Source organism: Carcharhinus amblyrhynchos, chromosome 5 (assembly GCF_965287045.1).
Source record: "Carcharhinus amblyrhynchos chromosome 5, sCarAmb.v2.hapA, whole genome shotgun sequence".
NCBI classification, from domain to species: domain Eukaryota; kingdom Metazoa; phylum Chordata; class Chondrichthyes; order Carcharhiniformes; family Carcharhinidae; genus Carcharhinus; species Carcharhinus amblyrhynchos.
This window is the reverse complement of record NC_137328.1, coordinates 126,124,603-126,150,022: the sequence shown is the minus strand read 5'-3', so window position 1 is coordinate 126,150,022 and position 25,420 is coordinate 126,124,603. Positions and strand designations below refer to the sequence as shown.

The following is a 25,420-nucleotide window of genomic DNA, read 5'->3' as shown; positions in this document are numbered from 1 at the left end:
GTGCTGGCCTTAGAAACAGTCCAGAGGAGGTTCACAAAAGTGATCCCTGGAATGAAAAGCTTGTCGTATGAGGAACGGTTGAGGACTCATTGGAGTTTAGAAGGATGAGGGGGGATCTTATTGAAACTTACAGGATACTGCGAGGCCTGGATAGAGCAGACATGAAGAGGATGTTTCCACCAGTAGGAAAAACTAGACCCAGAGGGCACAACCTCAGGCTAAAGGGACGATCCTTTAAAACAGAGATGAGGAGGAATTTCTTCAGCCAGAGAGTGGGGAATCTGTGGAACTCTTTGCCGCAGAAGGCTGTGGGGGCCGGGTCATTGAGTGTCTTTAAGACAGAGATAGTTAGGTTCTTGATTAATAAGGGGATCAGGGATTATGGGGAAAAGGCAGGAGAACAGAAAAAATATCAGCCATGATTGAATAACAGAACAGACTCGATGGGCCAAATGGCCTATTTCTGCTCCTGTATGTTATGTCCTTATGGTCTATTCTGTAACTAAGGATCTATTTACTCCAAATTCCCCAATTATGATATTGATCATGGCCTTGTATAAGCTCAAGTTGATCTGGAGGGGTGGATTTCTGATCCATAGTTAATAACCGCTTAAAGAGTAGGTTCAGCTTGAAGAAGTTGCTGGAATTCAGCATGCTGCATAGTTTGAAAGGTTTACCTGCTTTTGGCGGTCTCCCATTACAACAGCGTTCACACTCAGGCCGCACCAATCTCCACTTCAACGCCAAGCTTCAGAGTCACACTGACCTTTGAAGCTGGTCATTTAGTCACAGCTTAATCATTTTTAAAATTTTTTGAGCAAGCTCAGATTACAAATGTTCAAGCGCTGAGTCGGGAATCCAATTATTCCAACAAGAGTTCTTTTAATTCTTAGTTTCTGACCACTAAAACATTTGAAAGTTTATTGGGACACACTGTATCCTGGAATTTAAAAGTTTTAGCTCACCCCTCAAGGGTCCGCAGACTCTGCACTCCAGGAATTTAAACTAGATTTTCAAGAGATCCCACGGAGTCTTCAGCTGCTGTGAGGAATTTCAGCCTTCAGCTTCCAAGCCTTTCTTTGGACCATTTCCTTGACAGTTTTCCTCTGTGCATCTGCTTCTCAAATTTGTCTTCAGGTCAAGATGCTTCTTTACATTTTGCTTCAGTCTACAAGATTTTAGCTTCTCTGCATTTTTTGCGAGGTTTTGGGCTTTTTCCATTTGCTGTCACCATGCTGCAGGGTGATGGTTCTGTGCAGTGGGCCTTAATGAAGTCTCCATAGTCTTAAAATAGGTTAATCATGAGTATCTATTAACTACAAAAACAACGTACATCGACACAATAAAGGGTTCAAGCTTGGAGCAATCTCCACGCTTATTTCCACACACAGCTCTGTCCAACAATAGACTGACCCCTAAGTGTAGCTCATGTGTTCTCGAATATCACCGTACTCAGTCCCACAATAACCCTGTATACGCCAGTTCCTTGTACAATGATATTGACTGTTCCGTGTTTGTTGTCTCCCCAGGACAATGTATCGCCAGAAAGTTAAAGTGTAATGAGGATAATGATTGCGGTGACTACAGTGATGAGGATGACTGTGAATCGTACAGATCCCCATGTCGTAAAGTCTTGGAACCTTTGGAAATAGGAAACACTGCAGGCTCAGGGTAAGCACCAACAAGGGGTCCTGGTCTTCTGCGGAGCGGCAGTTCGAGGCAGATCACTGCTCCGTCCCTAATTTCCTAAAAATCCAGCCAATCCCTTCTTGCTTGACTGAGCAACTCAGGCCAGCAGGAACGGTGTAGGCCAGTGTGCTCCTGACGCCTTCAGTCAAGTCGGAGGTAAGGAAGCCACCCCCTCCCCCAACCCCCCACCTACTATAGAGTAGGTCCAGTCACTTTCAGAAGGCAGGGAGAATATAGGTTTGTACAGTAAGCGGGTAGGATTAGAGTGTAGGGATCTGCTGCTTAGTGGGGTGGTGTCAGTAATCAGGGCGACGATTGGGCTGGATGGTTTGTTAGAGGTTTGGCGGTCAGTGGAGAGGTCTGTCCATCCGGGGAAGGATCAGAGGTCAGTTGGGAGAATCAGTTTTTTGCGGGGGGGGTTGGTCAGTTGGTCACAGGGGTTGGGCGCTCAGTCAGTGGGGTCAGTTGGTGGGCAGGGGGCTGAGTCAGGATTAGAACATAGAACATAGAACATTACAGCGCAGAACAGGCCCTTTGGCCCACGATGTTGCGCCGACCAATTAAAAAAAAACAACAATGACCCACTAACCTAAACCAATCCCTTTTCGTCCATAAACCTGTCCACAGACCTCTTAAACGCCCCCAAACTAGGCGCATTTACAACCGCAGCAGGCAGGGCATTCCAATCCCTCACCACCCTCTGGGTAAAGAACCTACCCCTGACATCTGTCCTATAACTACCCCCCCTTAGTTTAAAGCTATGCCCCCTCGTGCTAGATTTTTCCATCAGAGGAAAAAGGCTATCACTATCCACCCTATCTAAACCTCTAATCATCTTATATGTTTCAATAAGATCCCCTCTTAGCCTCCTTCTTTCCAGCGAAAACAACCTCAAATCCCTCAGTCTCTCCTCATAGGACCTCCCCTCCATACCAGGCAACATCCTGGTAAACCTCCTCTGATTGGTTGGTTGATTCGGGGATTTGGGTGGGCACAGTCAGTCAGTGGCCAATCAGTTTGGAGCAGTTGGTCAGCTGATGTCCATCGGTTTGGAGAGGGTCAGTGGGTGGGGGAGGTCGGGAGGGAGTCGGGTAGTCAGTGGGTGGTCATTCTGTGGGGGGGCAGTGAGATAGTCAGTGGGGGGGGTCAGATAGTCAGTGGGGGGGTCAGATAGTCAGTGGGGGGGTCAGATAGTCAGTGGGGGGGGTCAGATAGTCAGTGGGGGGGTCAGATAGTCAGTGGGGGGGTCAGATAGTCAGTGGGGGGGCAGTGAGATAGTCAGTGGGGGGGTCAGATAGTCAGTGGAAGGGGTCAGATAGTCAGTGGGGGGGTCAGATAGTCAGTGGGGGGGTCAGATAGTCAGTGGGGGGGTCAGATAGTCAGTGGAAGGGGTCAGATAGTCAGTGGGGGGGTCAGATAGTCAGTGGAAGGGGTCAGATAGTCAGTGGGGGGGGTCAGATAGTCAGTGGGGGGGTCAGATAGTCAGTGGGGGGGTCAGATAGTCAGTGGGGGGGGTCAGATAGTCAGTGGGGGGGGTCAGATAGTCAGTGGGGGGGTCAGATAGTCAGTAGGGGGGTCAGATAGTCAGTGGGGGGGTCAGATAGTCAGTGGGGGGGGTCAGATAGTCAGTGGGGGGGGTCAGATAGTCAGTGGAAGGGGTCAGATAGTCAGTGGGGGGGTCAGATAGTCAGTGGAAGGGGTCAGATAGTCAGTGGAAGGGGTCAGATAGTCAGTGGAAGGGGTCAGATAGTCAGTGGGGGGGTCAGATAGTCAGTGGGGGGGTCAGATAGTCAGTGGGGGTGTCAGGAATTCAGTGAAGGGTCAGGTGGTCACTGGGATGGGTGTTATTCGGGGGGGGGTTTGAGTGCTCGGGAGATGGTCAGTGGGGAAGTGATCAGGTGTTTAGAGGGAGTCCCATGGGGGTTTGGGGTTGGGGGGAGAGGGTACCACAGCCCCCCAGAGTTAGAAGTTATTTTAATTCTTTGCTGATTAATCATTGCCGTGAGATGGGTGAAAATATTCAGTTTGTAATTTAAATCTTATTTTCAGTGATATTCGACAAATTTGAACATTGTGAATAATCGCTGGGAAGCCAGCTTTCTCATAAATAGGTTGTTACTAAACCTGGTCCCCTGATTCTTTATATATCTTTGGTAATGAAGTGCAGAAAAGTACAACACCCACAAGAACAGGCTGCTTATATCACTCTCAATTCAAGATATCCAGATATCTCACATCACTTCAATCTTGAAACAGTGTGATCCACCGAGAGAGAGAGGGAGACGGAGGGAGAGAGAGGGAAGAGAGGCAGTGAGGAGAGAGACAGAGGACTAGAGGGAGGAAGAAAGAGGGAGAGAGAGATAGAGAGAGAGAAGAGATAGAAAGACAGAGAGAGAGAGGAAGAGAGAAGAGCCGGAGATAGAAATGGAGGCAGTGAGGGAGATAGAGATAGAGAGAGAGTCAAGAGAAAGCGAGACAGAGGGAGATAGAGAGAGAGAGACAGAGAAAGAGAGACAGAGGGAGATAGAGAGAGAGAGATAGAGAAAGAGAGACAGGGGGAGATAGAGAGAGAGAGCGAGAAAGGGAGGGAGGGAGAGAGAGAAAGACAAAAACAGAGAGGGAGAGACAGAGAGAGAGAGGGAGACAGAGAGACAAAGAGAAAGAGACAATCTAGAGAGAGAGAGACAATCTACAGAGAGAGAGAAAGAGTTTCTCGAGAATGAAAGGTGGAGAGACAGCCATTGACTCTATGAGTGAGTTTAAAATGAATGGCAGAGATCTCTGTACCTTGAGAAATGTATCAATTTTGCTTCACCCCTCTATCTCCATCTCTGACACTGTTCTTCCCTTCTTTAACCTCTCTGTCTCTATTTCTGATAAACAGTCCACTGTTTGATTTGACTTGATTTGATTTTTTATTCTTGTCACATATATTGGTATAGAATGAAAAGTATTGTTTCTTGCACGCTGAACAGACAAAGGAAAGTAGAGAAGGAAAGGAGAGAGTGCAGGATGTGGTGTTACAGGCATAGCTAGGGTGTAGAGAAAGATCAACTTAATGGGAGGTAAATCCATTCAAAAGTCTGACAGCAGCAGGGAAGAAGCTGTTCTTGAGTTGGTTGGTCCGTGACCTCAGACTTTTGTATCTTTTTCCCAACGGAAGAAGGTGGAAGAGAGAATGTCCAGAGTGTGTGGGGGCCTTAATTATGCTGGATGCTTTGCCGAGGCAGCAGGAAGTGTAGACAGAGTCAATGGATGGGAGGCTGGTTTGTGTGATGGATTGGGCTACATTCGTGACTTTTTATAGTTCCTTGTGGTCTTGGGCAGAGCAGGAGCCCATACCAAGCTGTGATACAACCAGAAAGAATGCTTTCTATGGGGCATGTATAAAATTTGGTGAGAGTCTTAACTGGCATGCCAAAATCTTCTGAAAAAGTAGGGATGTTGGTGGGCTTTCTTAACTACTGTTTCTTAACTATGGCGGGACCAGGACAGCTTGGTACGTGACCTCAGACTGTTGTATCTTTTTCCTGATGGAAGAAGGTGGAAGAGAGAATGTGCAGGGTGCGTGGGGTCCTTGATTATACTGGCTGCTTTAACATAGAACATAGAACATTACAGTGCAGTACAGGACCTTCGGCCCTCGATGTTGCACCGACCAGTGGAACCAATCTAATGACCCTCTAACCTAAACTATTCCAATGTTATCCATATGCCTATCCACTGACCGTTTGAACGCCCTTAAAGTTGGCTTTACCGAGGCAGCAGGAAGTGCAGACAGAGTCAACGGATGGGAAGCTGGTTTGTGCGATGGATTGGGTGACATTCATGACCTTTTATAGTTTCTTGCGGTGATCTGAACATGTAGAAATTTGAAGCTCTCGACCCTTTCTACTTCATCCATTTATACTTGATGTAGGTGGGGGCATGTTCCCCTTTACGCTTCCTGAAGTCGATGACAATCTCCTTTATTTTGTTGACATTGAGGGAGAGATTATTGTTGCCGCACCAGTTCACCAGATTCTCTATCACATTCCTGTACTCTGTCTCGTCATTATTGGAGATCTGACCCACTGCAGTGAGGTCGTCAGCAAACTTGAACATCAACTTGGAGGGGAATTTGGCCGCACGGTCCTAGGTGTATAAGGAGTATAGCAGGGGGCTGAGAACACAGCCTTGTGGGGCACCGGTGTTGAGGATGACCGTGGAGGAGGTGGTGTTGCCTATCCTTACTGATTGTGGGCTGTGAGTTGGGAAGTTCAGGATCCAGTCACAGAGAGAGGAGCCGAGGCTCAAGCTAATTCCCAACAGTCCTGATAACATTCAGCTCACACTGCCACCGTCTCCCATGACTACCTTGACTACAGCTCTTCACACCCCCACATCCCGTAAGGACTGCACCCCCTTCTCTCAGTTCCTTCGCCTCCTCCACGTCCGTTCAGACGATGCCACTTTCCAAACTAGCGCTGCCAATATGTCTTCCTTCTTCCTCAATCAGGGTTTTCCTCCCACTGTGGTTGACAGGGCTCTTAACTGTGTCCACCCCATCCCCCAGGGCACTGCTCTCACCCCCTCCCCTCCTTCCCAGAACCAGGATAGGATCTCCCTTGTCCTCACTTTTCACCCCACCAGTCTCTGCATTCAAAGGATCATCCTCCGCCATTTCCACCAACTCCAGCTTGATGCCACTACTCAACACACCTTCCCCTCATCCCCGCCGCCCACAACCCCACCCCCCGACCCTCGTCAGCATTCCACAGGGACTGTTTTCTCTGGGACACCCTGATCCACTCTCCATCACACCCAACACCTCACCCTCTGCCCACGGCACCTTCCCATGCCAACATAGAAGGTGTGACACCTGCCCCTTTACCCCCCCCCAGGCTCACAGTCCCGGCTCCTTCCAGGTGAAGCAGTGCTTCACATTCACCTCCTTCAATCTGGTCTATTGTATTCGCTGCTCCCAATGCAGTCTACTCTACACCGGAGAGACCAAACACAGACTGGGTGACCGCTTTGCTGAACACCTTTGGTCTGTCTGCAAGTAGGACCCAGACCTTCCTGTCGCTTGCCACTTCAACACACCCCCCTGCTCTCCTGTCCACGTGTCCATCCTTGTGCTGTTGCAATATTCCAGTGAAACTCAACTCAAACTGGAGGAACAGCACCTCATCTTCCGAATGGGAACTTCACAGCCTTCCAGACTGAACACTGAGTTCAACTTCAGAGCCCGAACTCTCTCCTCCACCGTCACCCCATTCCCATTCATTTTATTTCATTCTGTTTTTTTTCTTCAAGTCATTCATCCGTTTTTAATATCCTTCTTTCTCTCTTCTATGTTTCCACATCTTCGTTAGTGCTCTCCTTCTGACACACACCCTCTGCCCCCTCCCCCTGCCCTAACCCCCCCCCCGCCCCTCCCCCACAGGCCAATTGCCCTCACCTTCTGTACCTCTGTTCCGCCATTCACACATTCTGATCTCTTAAAGGACCCCTTTAGTTCCTCTCTCTCTATCCTCACTTACATTCCCTTTTCCACTGACAGCTCCACCACTCTCATTATATAAATCTTTTCGATCTTTAACTCTGATGAAGGGTCAGCCAGACATTGGCTCTATTCTCCCCCTACGGATACTGTCAGACCTGCTGAGATTTTCCAGCGTTTTCTGTTTTTCCAGGTTCCAGTGTCCGCGGGATTTGTCTTCTGTCTGTGTGCTGACTGAGATAAACATTGGTTTCCAGGGTGAATATTTTTGGAATGGAGCCCAGGCGAAGCCCTTTCAATAACCAGCTCTACAACGGCCTGTGTAATCATGTGTATGATGGAAAGAGGAGGATGTATTTCCGCATTCCCTGGAATATCGTGCACTTCAACTATCAGGTAAGATAGGTCCAGGATAAAGGGAAATCTACTGACAGTGTTACACAGGAAGAATAGCAATAGACTCAAACATACTCACCCCCAACCACTTACACATTGGGTAGACTCTGCCAATTGGATGGAAAGTTGGTGTTATACATGGGAAGGAACAAAGATGAGTCTCCTTACGGGAAAACAAATAAACAAACCCAAGTTAAATCAGGACAAAGTAAAAGGGGCAATTCCCCAAAAGGAGGGGGAAACACAGCCACCGACCCCACCCCACACTCCCTCCTTCCCTCTCTGACCCCACCCTGCCACCCGGGTGGAGAGGCCCTTACTCCCATCCCTCCCCACAGACACACCTATACCGATTCCACTCGGCCTCCGGAACACCTCCCTCTGGTACGTGTTCTCCTTCCGGCACCAAGTCTTTATCCGCCTGGCCCGGGAGGAGGTCCTGGAGACCCGGGGGTGGGTGGGTGGGCAGTAGTGGGTAGCACTCCCTTCCAGGGAGTCACCCAGGGACCTTCTGGTCTGCGGATGGTGTGCAGCGCTATGCCTGTAAGGAGGCGGGGTACGTTAAAAAGAGCTGCCCTGTCTCCAAGGCTGCCAACCCCCCCAATCCAGAGCGGCCACAGCTGGCACCGCAGCCCCCTCCCCCCCCCCCCGGACCGGGTACCACCCGGCCCCCGCGAGGGGAGGCCACGCCGGCAGCAACTACCACCTCAGCTGCCAGCCGAGGTGGGGGGAGGGGAGCGCCCGTGTGGCCAGAAGAGCCTGGGTAGGAAAGGGAAGAAGCAGAAGGGGGGTGTTGGTCCCCCGGCCCCCACCATCCCAGTCACCCTGGCAGCCGGCTCGGGGGATAAATCCACCTCTGCCTCCCCCCCTCCAGCACCATCTACCGGGCCCATGGGTGCCTCAGTGCCAAGGGCTGGGCCTGGCATCGTGTCCAGCGGGGGTCCGCGTACTGGCACTTTGACAACCCGCTGCTGGAGGGCGAGCGCCTCCTGGACTGGCTCCGTTGATTCTGGGCCGGCTGGAGAAGGAAGTGGGGAGGCTTCCCCTCCTTGAGGCTATGGTGGGACGTGGGCAAGACTCACGTCCGTACCTTCTGTCAGGAGTAGGCGAGGGGGTCGACGAGGAGGAGGTGGAAATCCAGGTTCGAGGAGTTGGAGAAGGAGCTGTTCGACCTGGAGGCACGTCTCGGTCGGCCCGACGCGGACCCGGCCCTGCGTCTGGAGTACAGGGAGAAGAAGGATGCGCTGCGGGACCTGCAACTGGTCGGGTCCCGCGGCGTGTACGTGAGGTCGTGGATCCAGTTCCGAGTGGACCTGGACCGCGGCTCTCCCTTCTTCTACTCGCTGGAAAAAGGCCGGGCTGACCGTCAGCAGCTCCTTACGCTGCTGGCCCACGACGGCTCCCCCGTCTCGGATCCGGAGGGCATCCGGGCCGTCGCCCGGGATTATTACACCTCCCTCTTCTCTCCGGATCCGTCCAGCGAGGATGCCCGCAGAGTTCTGTGGGAGGACCTGCCGCAGGTCAGCCCAGAGGGCGTGGGTCGGCTGGAGGCCGATATCACCCTGGCCGAGCTGACCGGCTCCCTGAACGGCCTCGGACGGGGTAAGGCCCCGGGAATGGACAGGCTGACCGTGGAGCTCTTCAGGGAGTCCTGGGAATGACTACACAGAGGTCCTGAGGGAGCACATTGCTACCGGGGAGATGCCCCTTTCGTGCCCCTTTTCTGATCGATAAGGGGATTAAGGGTTATGGGGAGAGGGCGGGAAGGTGGAACTGAGCCACGACAGATCAGCCATGATCTTATTGAATGGCGGGGCAGGCTCGAAGGGCTGGATGGCCGACTCCTGCTCCTATTTCTTATGTTCTCATATGGCGCAGGGCCATCATTGCCCTGCTGCCCAAGAAAGGGGATCTCTGCCTACTTAAGAACTGGCGCCCGGTCTCCCTCCTCAGCACGGATTATAAAATCTTCGCCAGGGCCTTGTCTTTGCGCCTCGGATCCGTGCTGGACCACATGATCCACCCTGACCAGTCCTACACGGTCCCGGGACGGTCCGTCCACGACAACATCCATCTGGTCCGGGACCTGATCCACCATTCCCAGAGGGCTGGTCTGTCCAGCGCCTTCTTGTCCTTGGATCAGGAGAAGGCGTTCGACAGGGTGGAGCACGAGTATTTATTCGGGACTCTGCGGGCATTCGGGTTCGGGATGCAGTTTGTGGCCCGGATCCGATTACTGTACTCTGCCGCAGAGTGTCTGATTAAGGTTAACGGGTCGCTGACGGAGCCCCTTCGCTTCGGGAGAGGAGTACGGCAGGGCTGCCCCTTGTCCGGCCAACTCTATTCCGTGTGCGTGGAGCCCTTCCTGCGCCTCTTGCGGAGGAGGTTGTCGGGTTTGACTCTGCGCGGCCCGGACGTAGGGGTGGTCCTGTCAGCTTACGCCGACGACGTGCTCCTGGTGTTCACGGACCCGGCTGACCTGCGGAGGATGCGAGAATGCCAGGCGGTGTACTCCGCTGCCTCCTCCGCCAGGATCAACTGGGCCAAGTGTTCCGGACTCCTGGTCGGATCCTTGGGAGACGGACCCCCTTCCGGAGGAGCTCAGGCCTTTCACCTGGAGCAGGACCCACCTCCTCTACCTGGGGGTCCATCTCTGCCCAGCCGAGGGATCCTGGCCAGAGAACTGGCGGGAGCTGGAGGCCAAAGTCTCTGCCCGCCTGGCTCGCTGGACAGGACTGCTCCGAGTGCTGTCCTACAGGGCGCGAGTTCTGGTCATAAACCAGCTGGTGGCCTCCATGTTGTGGTACCGGCTGGTCGCTTTGACCCCTCCCCCTGGCTTTGTCGCCAATATCCAGAGAACCCTCGTGCGGTTCTTCTGGGACCATCGACTGCACTGGGTCGCTGCCGAGGTTCTGCATCTCCCGCTTGAGGAGGGCGGCCAAGGTCTGGTGTGCCTCCGCACACAGATAGCGACCTTCCGCCTCCAGACCCTACAGAGATACCTTTACGTCGAGCCTCCTCCACGATGGTTGCCCTGGTAACATATTCCTTCCACCAGTGGCACGGCCTCAATTAAAATGTGCAGCTCCTGCACATCGATCTGGGACACATTTCGTCCTCCTTGCGGGAGTTGCCTGTCTATTCCCAGGACCTCCTCACCGTCTGGAACGCGGTCGCCTCGGGACGCAGCTCTCCCCCGTCAGGAGTAGCGGCTAATGTGCGAGAGCCACTGCTCAGGAATCCGCACCGTCCATCCTTACAACGTCAGGTGGCTGACGGAGAGGGAGGCTGCGGACACCAGGGTGACCAGGATTGGGGATGTGCGGGCCGGATGGGGGAGGGGGCGGGCGGATGGGGGAGGGGGCGGGCCGGATGGGGAGGGGTGGGCCGGATGGGGGAGGGGTGGGCCGGATGGGGGAGGGGGCGGCCGGATTGGGGATGTGCGGGTCGGATGGGGAGGGGGCGGGCCGGATGGGGGAGGGGGCGGGCCGGATGGGGAGGGGGCGGGCCGGATGGGGATGTGCGGGTCGGATGGGGGAGGGGGCGGGCCGGATGGGGGAGGGGGCGGGCCGGATTGGGGATGTGCGGGTCGGATGGGGGAGGGGGCGGGCCGGATGGGGGAGGGGGCGGGCCGGATGGGGGAGGGGTGGGCCGGATGGGGGAGGGGGGCGGGCCGGATTGGGGATGTGCGGGTCGGATGGGGGAGGGGCGGGCCGGATGGGGGAGGGGGCGGGCCGGATGGGGGAGGGGGCAGGCCGGATGGGGAGGGGGCGGGCCGGATTGGGGATGTGCGGTCGGATGGGGGAGGGGCGGGCCGGATGGGGGAGGGGGCGGGTCGGATGGGGGAGGGGCGGGCTGGATGGGGGAGGGGGGCGGGCCGGATGGGGGAGGGGGCGGGCCGGATGGGGGAGGGGCGGGCCGGATGGGGGAGGGGCGGGCCGGATGGGGGAGGGGGCGGGCCGGATGGGGGAGGGGGCGGGCCGGATGGGGGAGGGGGCGGGCCGGATGGGGGAGGGGGCGGGCCGGATGGGGGAGGGGCGGGCCGGATGGGGGAGGGGCGGGCCGGATGGGGGAGGGGGCGGGCCGGATGGGGAGGGGGCGGGCCGGATGGGGGAGGGGGCGGGCCGGATGGGGGAGGGGCCGGGCCGGATGGGGGAGGGGGCGGGCCCGGATGGGGGAGGGGGCGGGGCCGGATGGGGGAGGGGGCGGGCCGGATGGGGGAGGGGGCGGGCCGGATGGGGGAGGGGGCGGGCCGGATGGGGGAGGGGGCGGGCCGGATGGGGGAGGGGGCGGGCCGGATGGTGGACGGGCGGGCCGGATGTGCCCCCACCCGCTGGCTGAGCGCGTGGGGAGTCCGTCAGGTGTACGGCCAAAGCCATCCGAGACCTCAGGTCCCGAAAGTGCACGTGGTGTCGAGGCGGCTCAGGCGTGCGGTGGGATCCCGTCCGAGCGTTCCCCTGCTCGGACAGAACTCCTCATTGGCCCATAGCCTCCTCGGGTCAGGCGCCCCACAGCATGTGCCGCCTCGTGGAAATGTCCTCCGTGCCTTTCTCCAGCGCGCGGAGGCGTTTCCTGTACGGGCTGCTGCTGCACACCTTCCACTACCACACCCACGCCCGTCGCCCGGATACACCTTGGCGGGCCTTGCTGCCGCCGGGTGGTGGAGGTCCCTTTACGGAGGGATCTCCCCCGGTTACATCGGGGACCTGGGGTGGAGGGTGACGCACGCAGCAATTCCCGCACAACCGTAGGATTCACTGGTTCACAGACTCCGAAGCTTGTCCTTTCCGTGGAGTCCGTGATCCACGTCTATGTTTCGTGTCGTAGGTTGCACTCCATTTTCGTTTTCCTGAAGAATGTTTTATTAATGCTTTGTTTGCATTTCAGTCCCACGCTCCTGACCTACAGACACCTGGTGCGGAGAGGGGAGGGTCGGGATGGTGACCTCCTTGTGAACCTGCTCCTGGGCCTGGCGATGCGCGCCATTCACAGGTCCAGGCAGCGGGGAATCGAGGGGGCCGTCCATCCTGACCGTCTGCCCTCTACCGCGGCTACGTTCACAGCCAGGTGTCCCTGGAGAGGGAGCGTGCTGTGTCCACAGGCGCGATTCACACCTTCCACACCCATTGGACACCACAGTGGCTGGGTTACATTATTGACCCTAATAATTATATTTTAATTTGATGTTTCCAAGTTTCCTTTTACTTTGATTTTGATTTTGCATGGGAAAACATGAGGATAAATATTTTATACAAAGTGATTCAATTCTGGAATGTACTGTCTGAGAGCGTGGTGGAGACAGATTCACACAGCAAGTGGTTAGGATCTGGAATGTACTGTCTGAGAGTGTGGTGGAGACAGATTCACACAGCGAGTGGTTAGGATCTGGAATGTACTGTCTGAGAGTGTGGTGGAAACAGATTCACACAGCAAGTGGTTAGGATCTGGAATGTACTGTCTGAGAGTGTGGTGGAGACAGATTCACACAGCGAGTGGTTAGGATCTGGAATGTACTGTCTGAGAGTTGGTGGAGACAGATTCACACAGCGAGTGGTTAGGATCTGGAATGTACTGTCTGAGAGTGTGGTGGAGACAGATTCTCACAGTGAGTGGTTAGGATCTGGAATGTACTGTCTGAGAGCGTGGTGGAGACAGATTCTCACAGTGAGTGGTTAGGATCTGGGATGTACTGTCTGAGAGTGTGGTGGAGACAGATTCACACAGCGAGTGGTTAGGATCTGGAATGTACTGTCTGAGGAGTGTGGTGGAGACAGATTCTCACAGTGAGTGGTTAGGATCTCGAATGCACTGTCTGAGAGTGTGGTGGAGACAGATTCACACAGTGAGTGGTTAGGATCTGGAATGTACTGTCTGAGAGCGTGGTGGAGACAGATTCTCACAGTGAGTGGTTAGGATCTGGAATGTACTGTCTGAGAGCGTGGTGGAGACAGATTCTCACAGTGAGTGGTTAGGATCTGGAATGTACTGTCTGAGAGCGTGGTGGAGACAGATTCACACAGTGAGTGGTTAGGATCTGGAATGTACTGTCTGAGAGCGTGGTGGAGACAGATTCACACAGTGAGTGGTTAGGATCTGGAATGTACTGTCTGAGAGCGTGGTGGAGACAGATTCACACAGCGAGTGGTTAGGATCTGGAATGTACCGTCTGAGAGTGTGGTGGAGACAGATTCACACAGTGAGTGGTTAGGATCTGGAATGTACTGTCTGAGAGTGTGGTGGAGACAGATTCACACAGCGAGTGGTTAGGATCTGGAATGTACTGTCTGAGAGTGTGGTGGAGACAGATTCACACAGCGAGTGGTTAGGATCTGGAATGTACCGTCTGAGAGTGTGGTGGAGACAGATTCACACAGTGAGTGGTTAGGATCTGGAATGTACTGTCTGAGAGTGTGGTGGAGACAGATTCACACAGTGAGTGGTTAGGATCTGGAATGTACTGTCTGAGAGCGTGGTGGAGACAGATTCACACAGCGAGTGGTTAGGATCTGGAATGTACTGTCTGAGAGTGTGGTGGAGGCAAATTCTATCAAGTCATTATTATCCAAAGAATGATTTTCAGGGTTTTGGGAAACAATTAATGGAATGATGTTCTGTAAATTGCATTGGCAGATGCACTCTGTCTGGGTTATAAACATTCCTGATTCAATTTTTACATTTTTTGATCCCTAAATAAATGTAACGTTTTGGTTGGATTCTTCTAGACACGCGCAGAACAAGCCTTTGTAACTGAGGTTTATGAGAGCTCTTCTGAAGTCGTCACAAAGATCATGGAAGAATCAACAAGTAATTTCAACATTGGCTTATCGCTGAGAACAAAGTCTGAGAATTTGAATTTTAATTTAAATGCAAAATTCAACGTCAACAAGTCAAGAAATCTCGAGATTCTGTTAAGTCACAATCAGTCACAGGTATTATCCCACATTCAAGTTGATTTATTTGCGTCACAAGTAGGCTTACATTAACACTACAATGAAGTTACAATGAAAGCCCTAGAGATCCTGAGAGAGAGAGAGAGAGTGAGTGTGTGGGTGAGAGAGTCTGGGAAATAAGAGTGCAGTGGACACAGAAAGCAGACAGAGTTGGACAGAGGGAGAAAGGATGGGGATAGATACAGCACAGCAGTGTAGATAGAGATAAAATAGGGCAATAAAGCAGGCAGGGAGAAAGAGAGAGCACAGAAGAGAGAGAAAGACAGCTTGGAGAAAGAGTATGTGAGGAGAGTATATCTGGGGGGAAGAGAGCATATTAGGAGGAGAGAGAGCATTTAAGGGGAGACAGAACACAGGACAGAGAGATTATAGAGGGAGCGAGTGAGTGTATGGGGGACAGAGTGTATCAGGGAGAAAGAGGATGTGGGAGGGAGAGAGAGTGTGTGGGGGAGAGAGAGAGTTTGGAGGAGTGAGAGAGCATATGGCGGTAGAGAGAGAGAAAGTATGGGAAAGAAAGTATAAGAGAAAGAGTATAAGAAAGAGTATGGAGGAGAAGGTGTACATATTGAGAGAGAGAGAGAGTGTGGGGTGGTAACGAGAGAGTATGGGGGATGGAGTGGGAGTATGGGGAGGGAGTGAGCATATGGTGGGGGAGAGATATGTGTGATGGAACGCAATATGGAAGAGGAAAAGAGAGTATGGGGGAGAGAGTATGGAGAGAAAGAGAGACTATGGGGAAGAGAGTTAAAGAATAAAGGGAGAGTGATAGAGAAAGCCTGAGAGGGAGAGATAAAGAGTGACAGAGCATTGGGAAGAAGGGAGAGAGAGCATTAAGTAGGAAGTGACAAGACACAGGGAGAGAGAAAGAGGGAGAGCATGGAATGGAGAAAGGGAAAGTGGGAGCACTGGAGGAAGAGGGCACATGGGGGAGAGAGAGACAATGGGGAAGATAGAGAGCATGGGGAAAAAGAGATAAATATGGATAGACAGTGTGGAGAGAGCTTGTACATAGGGAGAAAATGGGTGGAGTAGAACTTAGGGAAAAAAGTGAGAAGTGTGATAGAGGGAGGGGAGAGATGAAGATTGGGGACCTGAAAGAGAAGAAAGGCAGAGACCAAGAGTGAGAAAGAGCTGGGATATGATGTTTAAAGCTTATATTGAACTACGTTTGATTATGTTATTGTGTTCTCTGATCTCTGTAACTGTTCTTGATTGCTTAAGCTTGTGAGTGAAACTGGAGAGCTTATTAAGAACATAAGGACATAAGAAACAGGAGCAGGAGTAGGCCATCCAGCCCTTCGAGCCTGCCCCGCCATTCAATAAGATCATGGCTGATCTGTCGTGGCTCAGTTCCACTTTCCCGCTTTCTCCCCATAACCCTTAATTCCCCTGTCTATCAGAAACCTATCAACCCGCGTCTTAAATATATTTAGCGAGGTAGCCTCCACCACTTCAACGGGCAGAGAATTCCAGAGATTCACCACCCTTTGAGTGAAGAAGTTCCTCCTCAACTCTGATCTAAACTGCTCCCCCCTTATCTTGAGGCTGTGCCCCCTAGTCCTACTGTCCTTTCTGAGCGGGAAGAATCTCTCTACCTCTGCCCTATCCATCCCTTTCATTATCTTATATGTCTCTGTAAGGTATCCCCCTCATCCTTCTAAACTCCAACGAGTACAGGCCCAGTCTATTTAGTCTCTCTTTATAGTCCAACCCCCTCATCTCCGGTATTAGCCTAGTAAACCTCCTCTGCACTCCTTCCAAGGCCAAAATATCCTTCCACAAGTGCGGCGACCAAAACTGCACACAGTACTCCAGCTGCGGCCTCACCAATGCCCTATACAGCTGCAGCAAGACCTCCCTGCTTTTATATTCAATCCCCCTCGCTATGAAGGCCAGCATCCCATTCGCCTTCCTGACCACCTGCTGTACCTGCAGGCTGGGTTTTTGCAACTCGTGCACAAGGACCCCCAGGTCCCTCTGCACCGTAGCATGCTGCAGCTTTTCGCCTTTTAAATAATAATCCCTCCTACTATTATTTCTACCAAAGTGGATATTCTCACACTTGCTAACATTATACTCCATCTGCCAGGTCGTCTCCCACTCGCTCAGCCTATCCAGATCCCTCTGCAGACTTTCCACACCCTCCGCGCAATTTGCTTTTCCACTCATCTTCATGTCATCAGCAAATTTCAACACCCTACACTCAGCCCCCTCCTCCAGATCATCTATATAAATGGTAAATAGTTGAGGCCCCAGCACTGATCCCTGCGGCACTCCACTAGTCACCAACCGCCAATCAGAATAGCACCCATTGATACCAACTCTCTGCCTCCTATTAGACAGCCAATCCCCTATCCACGCTAACACCTTACCCCCAACTCTGTGCACCCTAACCTTCTGAAGCAACCTTTTATGAGGCACCTTATCAAACACCTTTTGAAAATCTAGAAACACCACATCCACCGGTTCCCCTCTATCTACCGCACTAGTCACATCCTCATAGAAATCCAATAAATTCGTCAAACACGACTTCCCCTTAACGAATCCGTGCTACGTCTGCTCTATCAAACCAATCTTTTCTAGATGCCTCGCTATTTCTTCTTTGATGACGGATTCAAGCATTTTTCCAACTACAGACGTTAAACTAACCGGCCTATAATTGTCCCAAACCAGGACAGTTAGTGAGATTTTGCAAGTCCAGGCCAAATGCAGTGTGACATGAACCCAAGATCCCTGTTGAGACCGTCCTCATGTGTGCGGAACTTGACTATCAGTTTCTGCTCAGCGACTCTGCGCTGTGGTGTGTCTTGAAGGCTGCCTTGGAGATGCTTACCCGAAGATCAGAGGCTGAATGCCCATGACTGCTGAAGTGTTCCCCAACAGGAAGAGAACACTTCTGCCTGGTGATTGTCGAGTGGTGTTCATTCATCCGTTGTTGTAATGTTTGCATGGTCTCCCCAGTGTACCATGGCTCAGGACATCCTTTCTGTTCTGGAAACGAAAAACAATAGACTGCAAGTTTCAGAATGTCAAAAAGGGGTTAGTTGTGAAAGAGTTTGAGGTGGAGAGGAGCAGATCTAAGATGGAGTAGCAGTAGACAACATGAATAGAAATTTATATTAGAAGATACGGAAAGTGACTTAACGATTGTATTTCAAAAGAAGCATATACAATTGACACAAGCAGGAAATGGAGGGAAGTAGTAAGTTTATTTTCACCTAAAAGTAGTGTCCATAACATAACATAAAAAATCTGTAAATTTAGGGTATTGAAATTTCTATAGAATATTAAAATAAAAGAGTTACAGATGAAAGAGAAAGAAAGATTTTAAAGCGAGGTGGAAGACTATCTCAATGGGGTTATGACATCCTGAAGCACTGTGTGCTAGAAACAGACTGGAGAGCAAATTCTGCCATTCTCAGAGAAAGGCATCTATAATGTTTTGATGCAAGTTTTGGCTCCCAGCTTCAGATGAGAGGGAAAAGCCTGTGTAACATTTACCCATAGCAACTGCAATTTGTGGTAATATTACTGAAATTTACATGGATTACTATCTATGAGAACTATTACCTAAAAGGGATGTTTAGCTTGAGTTAATTACGCAGGAATCTTTTGAGAAAGTTTTGTAAAGGTATTCTTCACTATATATATATGTAATCATGTGTCTTTAAATATAATGTTTCCTTTTTTAAGTAAATGTTTAAATTTACTTGTTAAAATGTTCACAAGTGGTTTGAAATCCTTTCCCCTGACTTTGCATACCTTCTCATGAAATCTAAATTGTAAATTCTTGTGATAGCTTGTTCAAGTTTCTCTTTGGAATTCTGGCAGCCCAGCATTTACCATTTGCCATATCCTACTCTTACCCTCACTGGCACGTAGCACAGGCAGCAATCCTGAGATTACTACCCTCGGGGTCCTGCTTTTTAACTTCCGTCCAAGCTCTCTAAACTCTCTCTTCAGGACCTCCTCACTCTTCCTAGCTCTGTCATTGGTACAGATGTGTACCACGACCTCTGGCTGATTTCCTTCCCACTTTAGAACACTGTGCACGTGATCAGAGACATCCCTGACCTTGGCACACGGGAGGCAGCAAACAACGCAGGAGTCTCTGTCCCAATCACAGAGCCTCTGACCACCGAGTCCCCTATCACTGCCACTCTCCTCTTCTTCCTCCCACCCTTTCGCACCTCAGAACCAGACTCAGTGTCAGAGTTCCGGCTGTCGCAGCTTGTCTCAGGTAAAGCATCCCCCACAACAGTATCCAACTCGGTATACCTGCTGTGGAGGGGAATGGCCACAGGGGAACCCTGCTCTGCCTGTCCTTTCACATTTCCATTTCCTCTCCTTACAGTAACCCAGTTTCCTGCACTCTGCTGCTGAGGTGTAACTACCTCCCTAAAGCTACTGTCTATATACTTCTCATTCTCCCGAATTAGACAGAGGGCATCAAGCTCCATCTCCAGTTCCCTAACACGCTTTGCTAACAGCTGCAGCTGGATGCATCTTTTGCAGGTGTTGTCGTCAGGGATACCGGAGATCTCCCTGATCTCCCACATCCTGCAAGAGGAGCATTCCAACACCTTGCCTGGCATTTTTAGTTTTTTTTACCTCTGGGGTAAAAAAAAACAAGAATAAACTTTCCGAAAACAAAAACCTATTCTCGCCTCTGCCTGTTCTCACCGAAGCCCGTTATGAACCAAAGCCCTTCAGCCTTCACTCTGCTCCCTCTCACTCCGCTGCCCGCTGTATAGAGTGGCCTGCTCTTTATACCTCCCACTCACCGCTGGCTGACGTCAGGTGCCTGCACAGCCTCGAAAGAGAAAAACTCAACCCCCTACAATCCCCTGTGGCCGACTTCCGCTTCCCTTAGTTTAAACTTTGAAAAGAAAATTCCGCGAAGAAAAATGGAATAAATAAATATATAAAACGCCAGTACTTTGCTTACACTCGCACTCCTGCTAAGAATCACTCCCTCTATGTCCTGCTCCAGCCGAACAGTGAGGTTGCTTTGGCAGACAGAGTGAAGGGAAATCCAAAGAGCTTCTATAGGTATGTAAGGAGCAAAAGGATAGTGAGGGATAAAATTGGTCCTCTTGAAGACCAGAGTGGTAGACTGTGTATGGAACCAAAAGAGATGGGGGAGATACTAAATGAGTTTTCTGCATCCGTGTTTACTGAGGAAACCAGCATGGAGTCTACGAAAATAGGGCAAACAGGTAGGGAGGTCATGGAACCTTTACAGGTCACAGGGGAGGAGGTGCTGGCTGTCTTGAGGCAAATCAGAGTGGATAAATCCCCAGGACCGGACAGGGTATTCCCACGGACCTTGAGGGAGGCTAGTGTTGAACTTGCAGGGGCCCTGGCAGACATATTTAAAATGTCAGTGTGCACAGGGGAGGTGCTGGATGATTGGAGGGTGGCTCATGTTGTTCCATTGCCTAAAAAAGTTTCCAAAAGAAATCCGGGAAATTATAGGCCAGCAAGTTTGACGTCGGTGGTTGGCAAGTTAATGAAAGGTGTGATAAGGGATAGAATCTACAAATACCTGGATAGACAGGGACTTATTAGAGAGAGTCAACATGGCTTTGTGTGTGGTAGGTCATGTTTACCAATCTATTACAGCTTTTCGAGGAGGTTAGCAGGAAAGTGGATGAAGGGAAGGCAGTGGATGTTGTCTACCTGGATTTCAGCAAAGCCTTTGATAAGATCCCTCAAGGGAGGTTAGTTAGGAAGGTTCAGTCGCTAGGTATACATGGGGAGGTAGTAAATTGGATTAGACACTGGCTCAATGGAAGAAGCCAGAGAGTGGTAGTGGAGGATTGCTTCTCTGAGTGGAGGCCTGTGACTAGTTGTGTGCCACAGGGATCGGTGCTGGGTCCATTGTTGTTTGTCATCTATATCAATGATCTGGATGATAATGTGGTAAATTGGATCAGCAAATTTGCTGATGATGCAAAGATTCGAGGTGTAGTGGACAGTGAGGAAGGTTTTCAAAGCTTGCAGAGGGATTTGGACCAACTAGAAAAATGGGCTGAAAAATGGCAAATGGAGCTTAACGCAGACAATGTGAGGTATTGCGCTTTGGAAGGACAAACCAAAGTAGAACGTACAGGGTAAACGGTAGGACTCTGAAGAGTGCAGTTGAACAGAGGGATCTGGGAATACAGGTACAGAATTCCTTAAAACCACAGGTGGATAGGGTCGTAAAGAGTGCTTTTGGTACATTGGCCTTTATAAACTGGAGTATCGAGTATAAAAGTTAGAGTGTTATGGTGAGGTTATATAAGGCATTGGTGAGGCTGAATTTAGAGTATTGTGTACTGTTTTGGTCACCTAGTTACAGGAAGGATGTAAATAAGGTTGAAAGAGCGCAGAGAAGGTTCACAAGGATGTTGCCGGGACTTGAGAAGCTGAGTTACAGAGAGAGGTTGAATAGGTTAGGACTTTATTCCCTGGAGCGTAGAAGAATGAGGGGAGATTTGATAGAGGTATAAGATTTTGATGGGTGTAGATAGAGTGAATGCAAGCAGGCTTTTTCCACTGAGGCTAGGGGAGAAAAAAACCAGAGGGCATGGGTTAAGGGTGAAGGGGGAAAAGTTTAAAGGGAATATTAGGGGGGGCTTCTTCACACAGAGAGTGGTGGGAGTGTGGAATGAGCTGCTGGATAAAGTGGTAAATGCGGGGTCACTTTTAACATTTAAGAAAAACTTGGACGGGTTCATGGATGAGAGGGGTGTGGAGGGATATGGTTCAAGTGCAGGGCAGTGGGACTAGGGAAAAAATGGTTCGGCACAGACAAGAAGGGCCAAAAGGCCTGTTTCTGAGCTGTAATTGTCATGGTTCTATATCATAACGGAATACGTAAAAACAGGAAGAGAGAGTGGAGGAGTGAGACTGTCCCAGACACAATACCACAAGGGAGGAACTAATCGAGGAAGAGAGAGTCAGGAAATAAGACAGCAGGCTGAAGGACCCTGACAGGGGGTAAGACTGATGAGAATCCAGTGTAGAAAGAGGCCATTTGGCCCATCAAGTCTGCACTAACCACAATCCCACCCAGGCCCTATCCCCATATCCCTACATATGTTAAGGGTGAAGGGGGAAAAGTTTAAAGGGAATATTGGGATGGGGGGGTGGGTTCTTCACGCAGAGAGTGGTGGGTGTGTGGAATGAGCTGCCGGATAAAGCGGTAAATGCGGGGTCACTTTTAACATTTAAGAAAAGCTTGGACAGGTACATGGATGAGAGGGGCGTGGAGGGATATGGTCCGAGTGCAGGGCAGTGGGACTAGGCAGAAAAATGGTTCAGCACAGACAAGAAGGGCCAAAAGGCCTGTTTCTGAGCTGTAATGATCTATGGTTCTATGAGATACAGGTGGCAGAAGGCGGTATGGGGTGTGAGTGAGGAAGTAGTGTGTGCAAGATAGGGGCGAGTTTCAGGCGCCTGGGGAGTGGTTTGAGCAGGTGGTGTGATGTAGGGAGAGTCAATATGGGGGAGCAGTATGGATGGGGAGAGTGTCATGGGCAGTGTTTGGGGGAGTGTGCAGGGTGGGGCATTGGTTTTGGAGAGTGTAAGAGTAAGGCAGTGCAATTTGGACTGAGGAAAGTGAAGAGGAACAGTGAGACTGGCCACCGTTTCCTTATTTTTTGGGTGTAAGATTTAAGTTTTGTTGTGAAGTAATTAGATCCTTTTTTATATCTCAATTCTAGACCAATGAATACTTTCGGGTAAAAGGTCAAATCGAACTGGCAAACTTCCATATACGAAGAAATCGTTACATGCTTGATGAAGATTTTGTTATTGATCTAAAAAATCTGCCATTGGAATATGAGAAGGGAGTGTATTTTAAAATCTTGGAAGATTATGGTACACATTACACATCTTTTGGAACTCTGGGTGGCGATTACCAAATGGTATATGTGTTGGACAAATCTGAAATGGATAAACAACGTAAGTTTCTTTCATAATCTAAAGCCAGTTTCCTTTTATTCACCCACTGCCCAGATGATGCTCAGTTTGGTCCTCAGTGATTGCTTTGATTCACCAGATTCCAGGCACACTCACAAAACAAGCACAAAACCAGATCAGGGCTAATATTCTAGTGCAGTACTGAGACCGGGCTGCATTAAACCCAGGGTCCTTCCACCCTCTCGGATGGGTGTCAAAGATTTCATGGCACTATTTCCAAGTGAAGCAGGACAGTTCTCCCTGTTGTCCTGGCTAACATTTATCCCTCAATTAACATCACAAAATCTGATTATCTGGTCATTAGCAACAGAAGCACGTTGACTGGTGGTGTCTCAGGGGGATGTGTAGATCTGTTAGAACAAATCTCCATTACAAGGGAGGAAGTGTTAGGTTTTTTAGGGAACATTAAGACTGATAAATCCCCAGGGCCTAATGGCACCTATCCTAAACTGCTCAGGGAAACAAGAGATGAAATTGCTGGGCCTCTGACAGAAATCTTTGTCTCTTCACTGGACATAGGCGAGGTCCCAGAGGATTGGAGGATAGCGAATGTAGTCCTGTTATTTCAGAAGGGTAGCAAGGATAACCCAGGTAATTATAGTCCGGTGACCTTGACGTCTGCGGTAGGGAAATTGTTGGAGAAGATTCTTAGAGATAGGATCTATGCACACTTAGAACTGAATAATCTCATTAGTGATAGACAGCATGGTTTTGTATGAGGGAGGTCATGCCTCACAAATTTGGTTGACATTTTTGAGGAGGTGACAAAAACGATTGATGAGGAAAGGGCCGTGGATGTTGTCTATATGGATTTTAGTAAAGTGTTTGACAAGGTCCCTCATTGCAGGCTGGTGCAAAAGGTAAAATCTCACAGGATAAAAGGTGAGCTAGCTAGAAGGGTGGAGAACTGGCTTGGCCATAGAAGACAGAGGGTAGCAGTGGAGGGGTCTTTTTCCTGTTGGAGATCTGTGACTAGTGGTGTTCCGCAGGGCTCTGTACTGGGACCTCTGATGTTTGTGATATATATAAATGACTTGCAAGAAGATGTAGCTGGTGTGATCAGTAAGTTTGCGGACGACGCAAAGATTGCTGGAGTTGCGAATAGTGATGAACATTGTCAGAGAATACAGCAGGATATAGATAGGCTGGATAAGTGGGTGGAGAAATGGCAGGTGGAATTTAATCCAGATAAATGCGAAGTGATGCGTTTTGGTAGATCTAATGCAGGGGGGAGCTATCCAATAAATGGCAGAACCACCAGGAGTATAGACACACAAAGTGACCTAGGTGTACAAGTCCACAGATCCTTAAAGGTGGAGAAGGTGGTGAAGAGGCATATGGCATGCTTGTCTTTATTGGACAGGGCATAGAGTATAAAAGTTGGCATATGATGTTGCAGTTATATAGAACGTTGGTTAGGCCACATTTGGAATACTGCGTCCAGTTCTGGTTGCCCCACACTACCAGAAGGACATGGAGGCTTTGGAGAGAGTGCAGAAAAGGATGTTGCCTGGTATGGAGGGTCTTAGCTGTGAGGTGAGATTGAGTAAACTAGGGTTGTTCTCCATGGAAAGACAGATTCTGAAGGGCAACCTAATAGGAGTTTATAAAATTATGAAGGACATAGATAGGGTGAAGAGTTGGAAGCTTTTTCTCAGGTCAGAAATGACAAACACAAGGGGTCACAAGTTCAAGGTAAGGAGGGGCAAGGTTCAATACAGATATGAGGGGACGTATTTTACACAGAGGGTGGTGGGGGTCTGGAACGCACTGCCAAGCAAGTTGGTTGAGGCGGACACGCTAGGATCATTTAAGACTTATTCAGATAGCCACATGAACAGGCTGGGAATAGCGGGATACAAACAGATGGTCTAGTTAGGAACACATGATTGGTGCAGGCTTGGACGGCCAAAGGGCCTGTTCCTGTGCTATATTGTTCTTTGTTTTGTACAGCCCATCCGCACAATCCTGCCATTAATGTATCCTACAGGTGGTACTCCCATCTGCTTCCCCACAGCCAATTGGGAATGCACTCTTAGATACCCAGTTGGATAATTCTTGTCTATACACCAGCCATTGTCTCCAAATTTGCAACATATTCATCACCAGTACTTGGAAATGCCTAAACAAAATAATAAAATAAATGTTCTGGATATAATTGCAACAACTATAGCAACAACTTGGATTTATATAACACCTTCAACTGAGGCCAGTTTCTCAGGATGCATGACAGCAGTGTCAGCAGACAGTATTTGCCATGGAGACACGTGGCGAAAGATTGTCAATAGCCTGATCAAACAGACAGGTTTTAAGGAGCAGCTTAAAGGATTAAAAGAACACTCAGACATTTAGGAATTGTTAAACTTAAAAATGCAAGTACTTTCAGGCACAGCAGTCAATGGTGAAGCAGTAAAACCAGGAATGTGGACGGCACGGTGGCAGTGTTAGCACCACCTGCCTGACAGCGTCAGGGACCTGGGCTCGATTCCCAGCTTGGATCACTGTCTGTGCAGTATCTGCACATTCTCCCGTGTCTGTGTGTGTTTCCTTCAGGTGCTCCAGTTTCCTCCTAAAGACGTGCTGGTTAGGGTGCATTGGACGTGCTGAATTCTCCCTCAGTATATCCAAACAGGTGCTGGAGTGTAGCGACTAGGGGATTTTCACCACAGCTTCACTGTAGTGTTAAGTAAGCCAACTTGTGACACTAATAAGTAAACTTTAAAAATAGAATGTTCCGAATTGGAAGATATTTTGGAGGGTGATCGGTGACGAAGGGATTGGAGAATGGAATTGGAGCCAGTATAGGGCAGGGTAGGAGAGTGCAATCCCGCAGTCTCTCCAAACTGCAGCAGGTCTGGACTGCAGGCTGGAACTAGCCTGTTCATCATCCTCAGAATTTTCAGTATGATTCACCTGTGCCATCAATAAG

General features: G+C 50.4%; 1 protein-coding gene across 1 annotated transcript in view; it reads left to right on the top strand.

The window, feature by feature from the left end:
• The window catches only part of c9 (complement component 9), a 62,737-nt gene that overhangs the window by 12,407 nt on the left and 24,910 nt on the right, over nt 1-25,420 (top strand). Inside the window, exons 4-7 of the mRNA XM_080189809.1 lie at nt 1,530-1,671; nt 7,432-7,570; nt 14,293-14,499; nt 22,233-22,473. Coding sequence (XP_080045935.1) covers nt 1,530-1,671; nt 7,432-7,570; nt 14,293-14,499; nt 22,233-22,473 — 729 coding nt within the window. The remainder of the gene's footprint in view (nt 1-1,529; nt 1,672-7,431; nt 7,571-14,292; nt 14,500-22,232; nt 22,474-25,420) is intronic.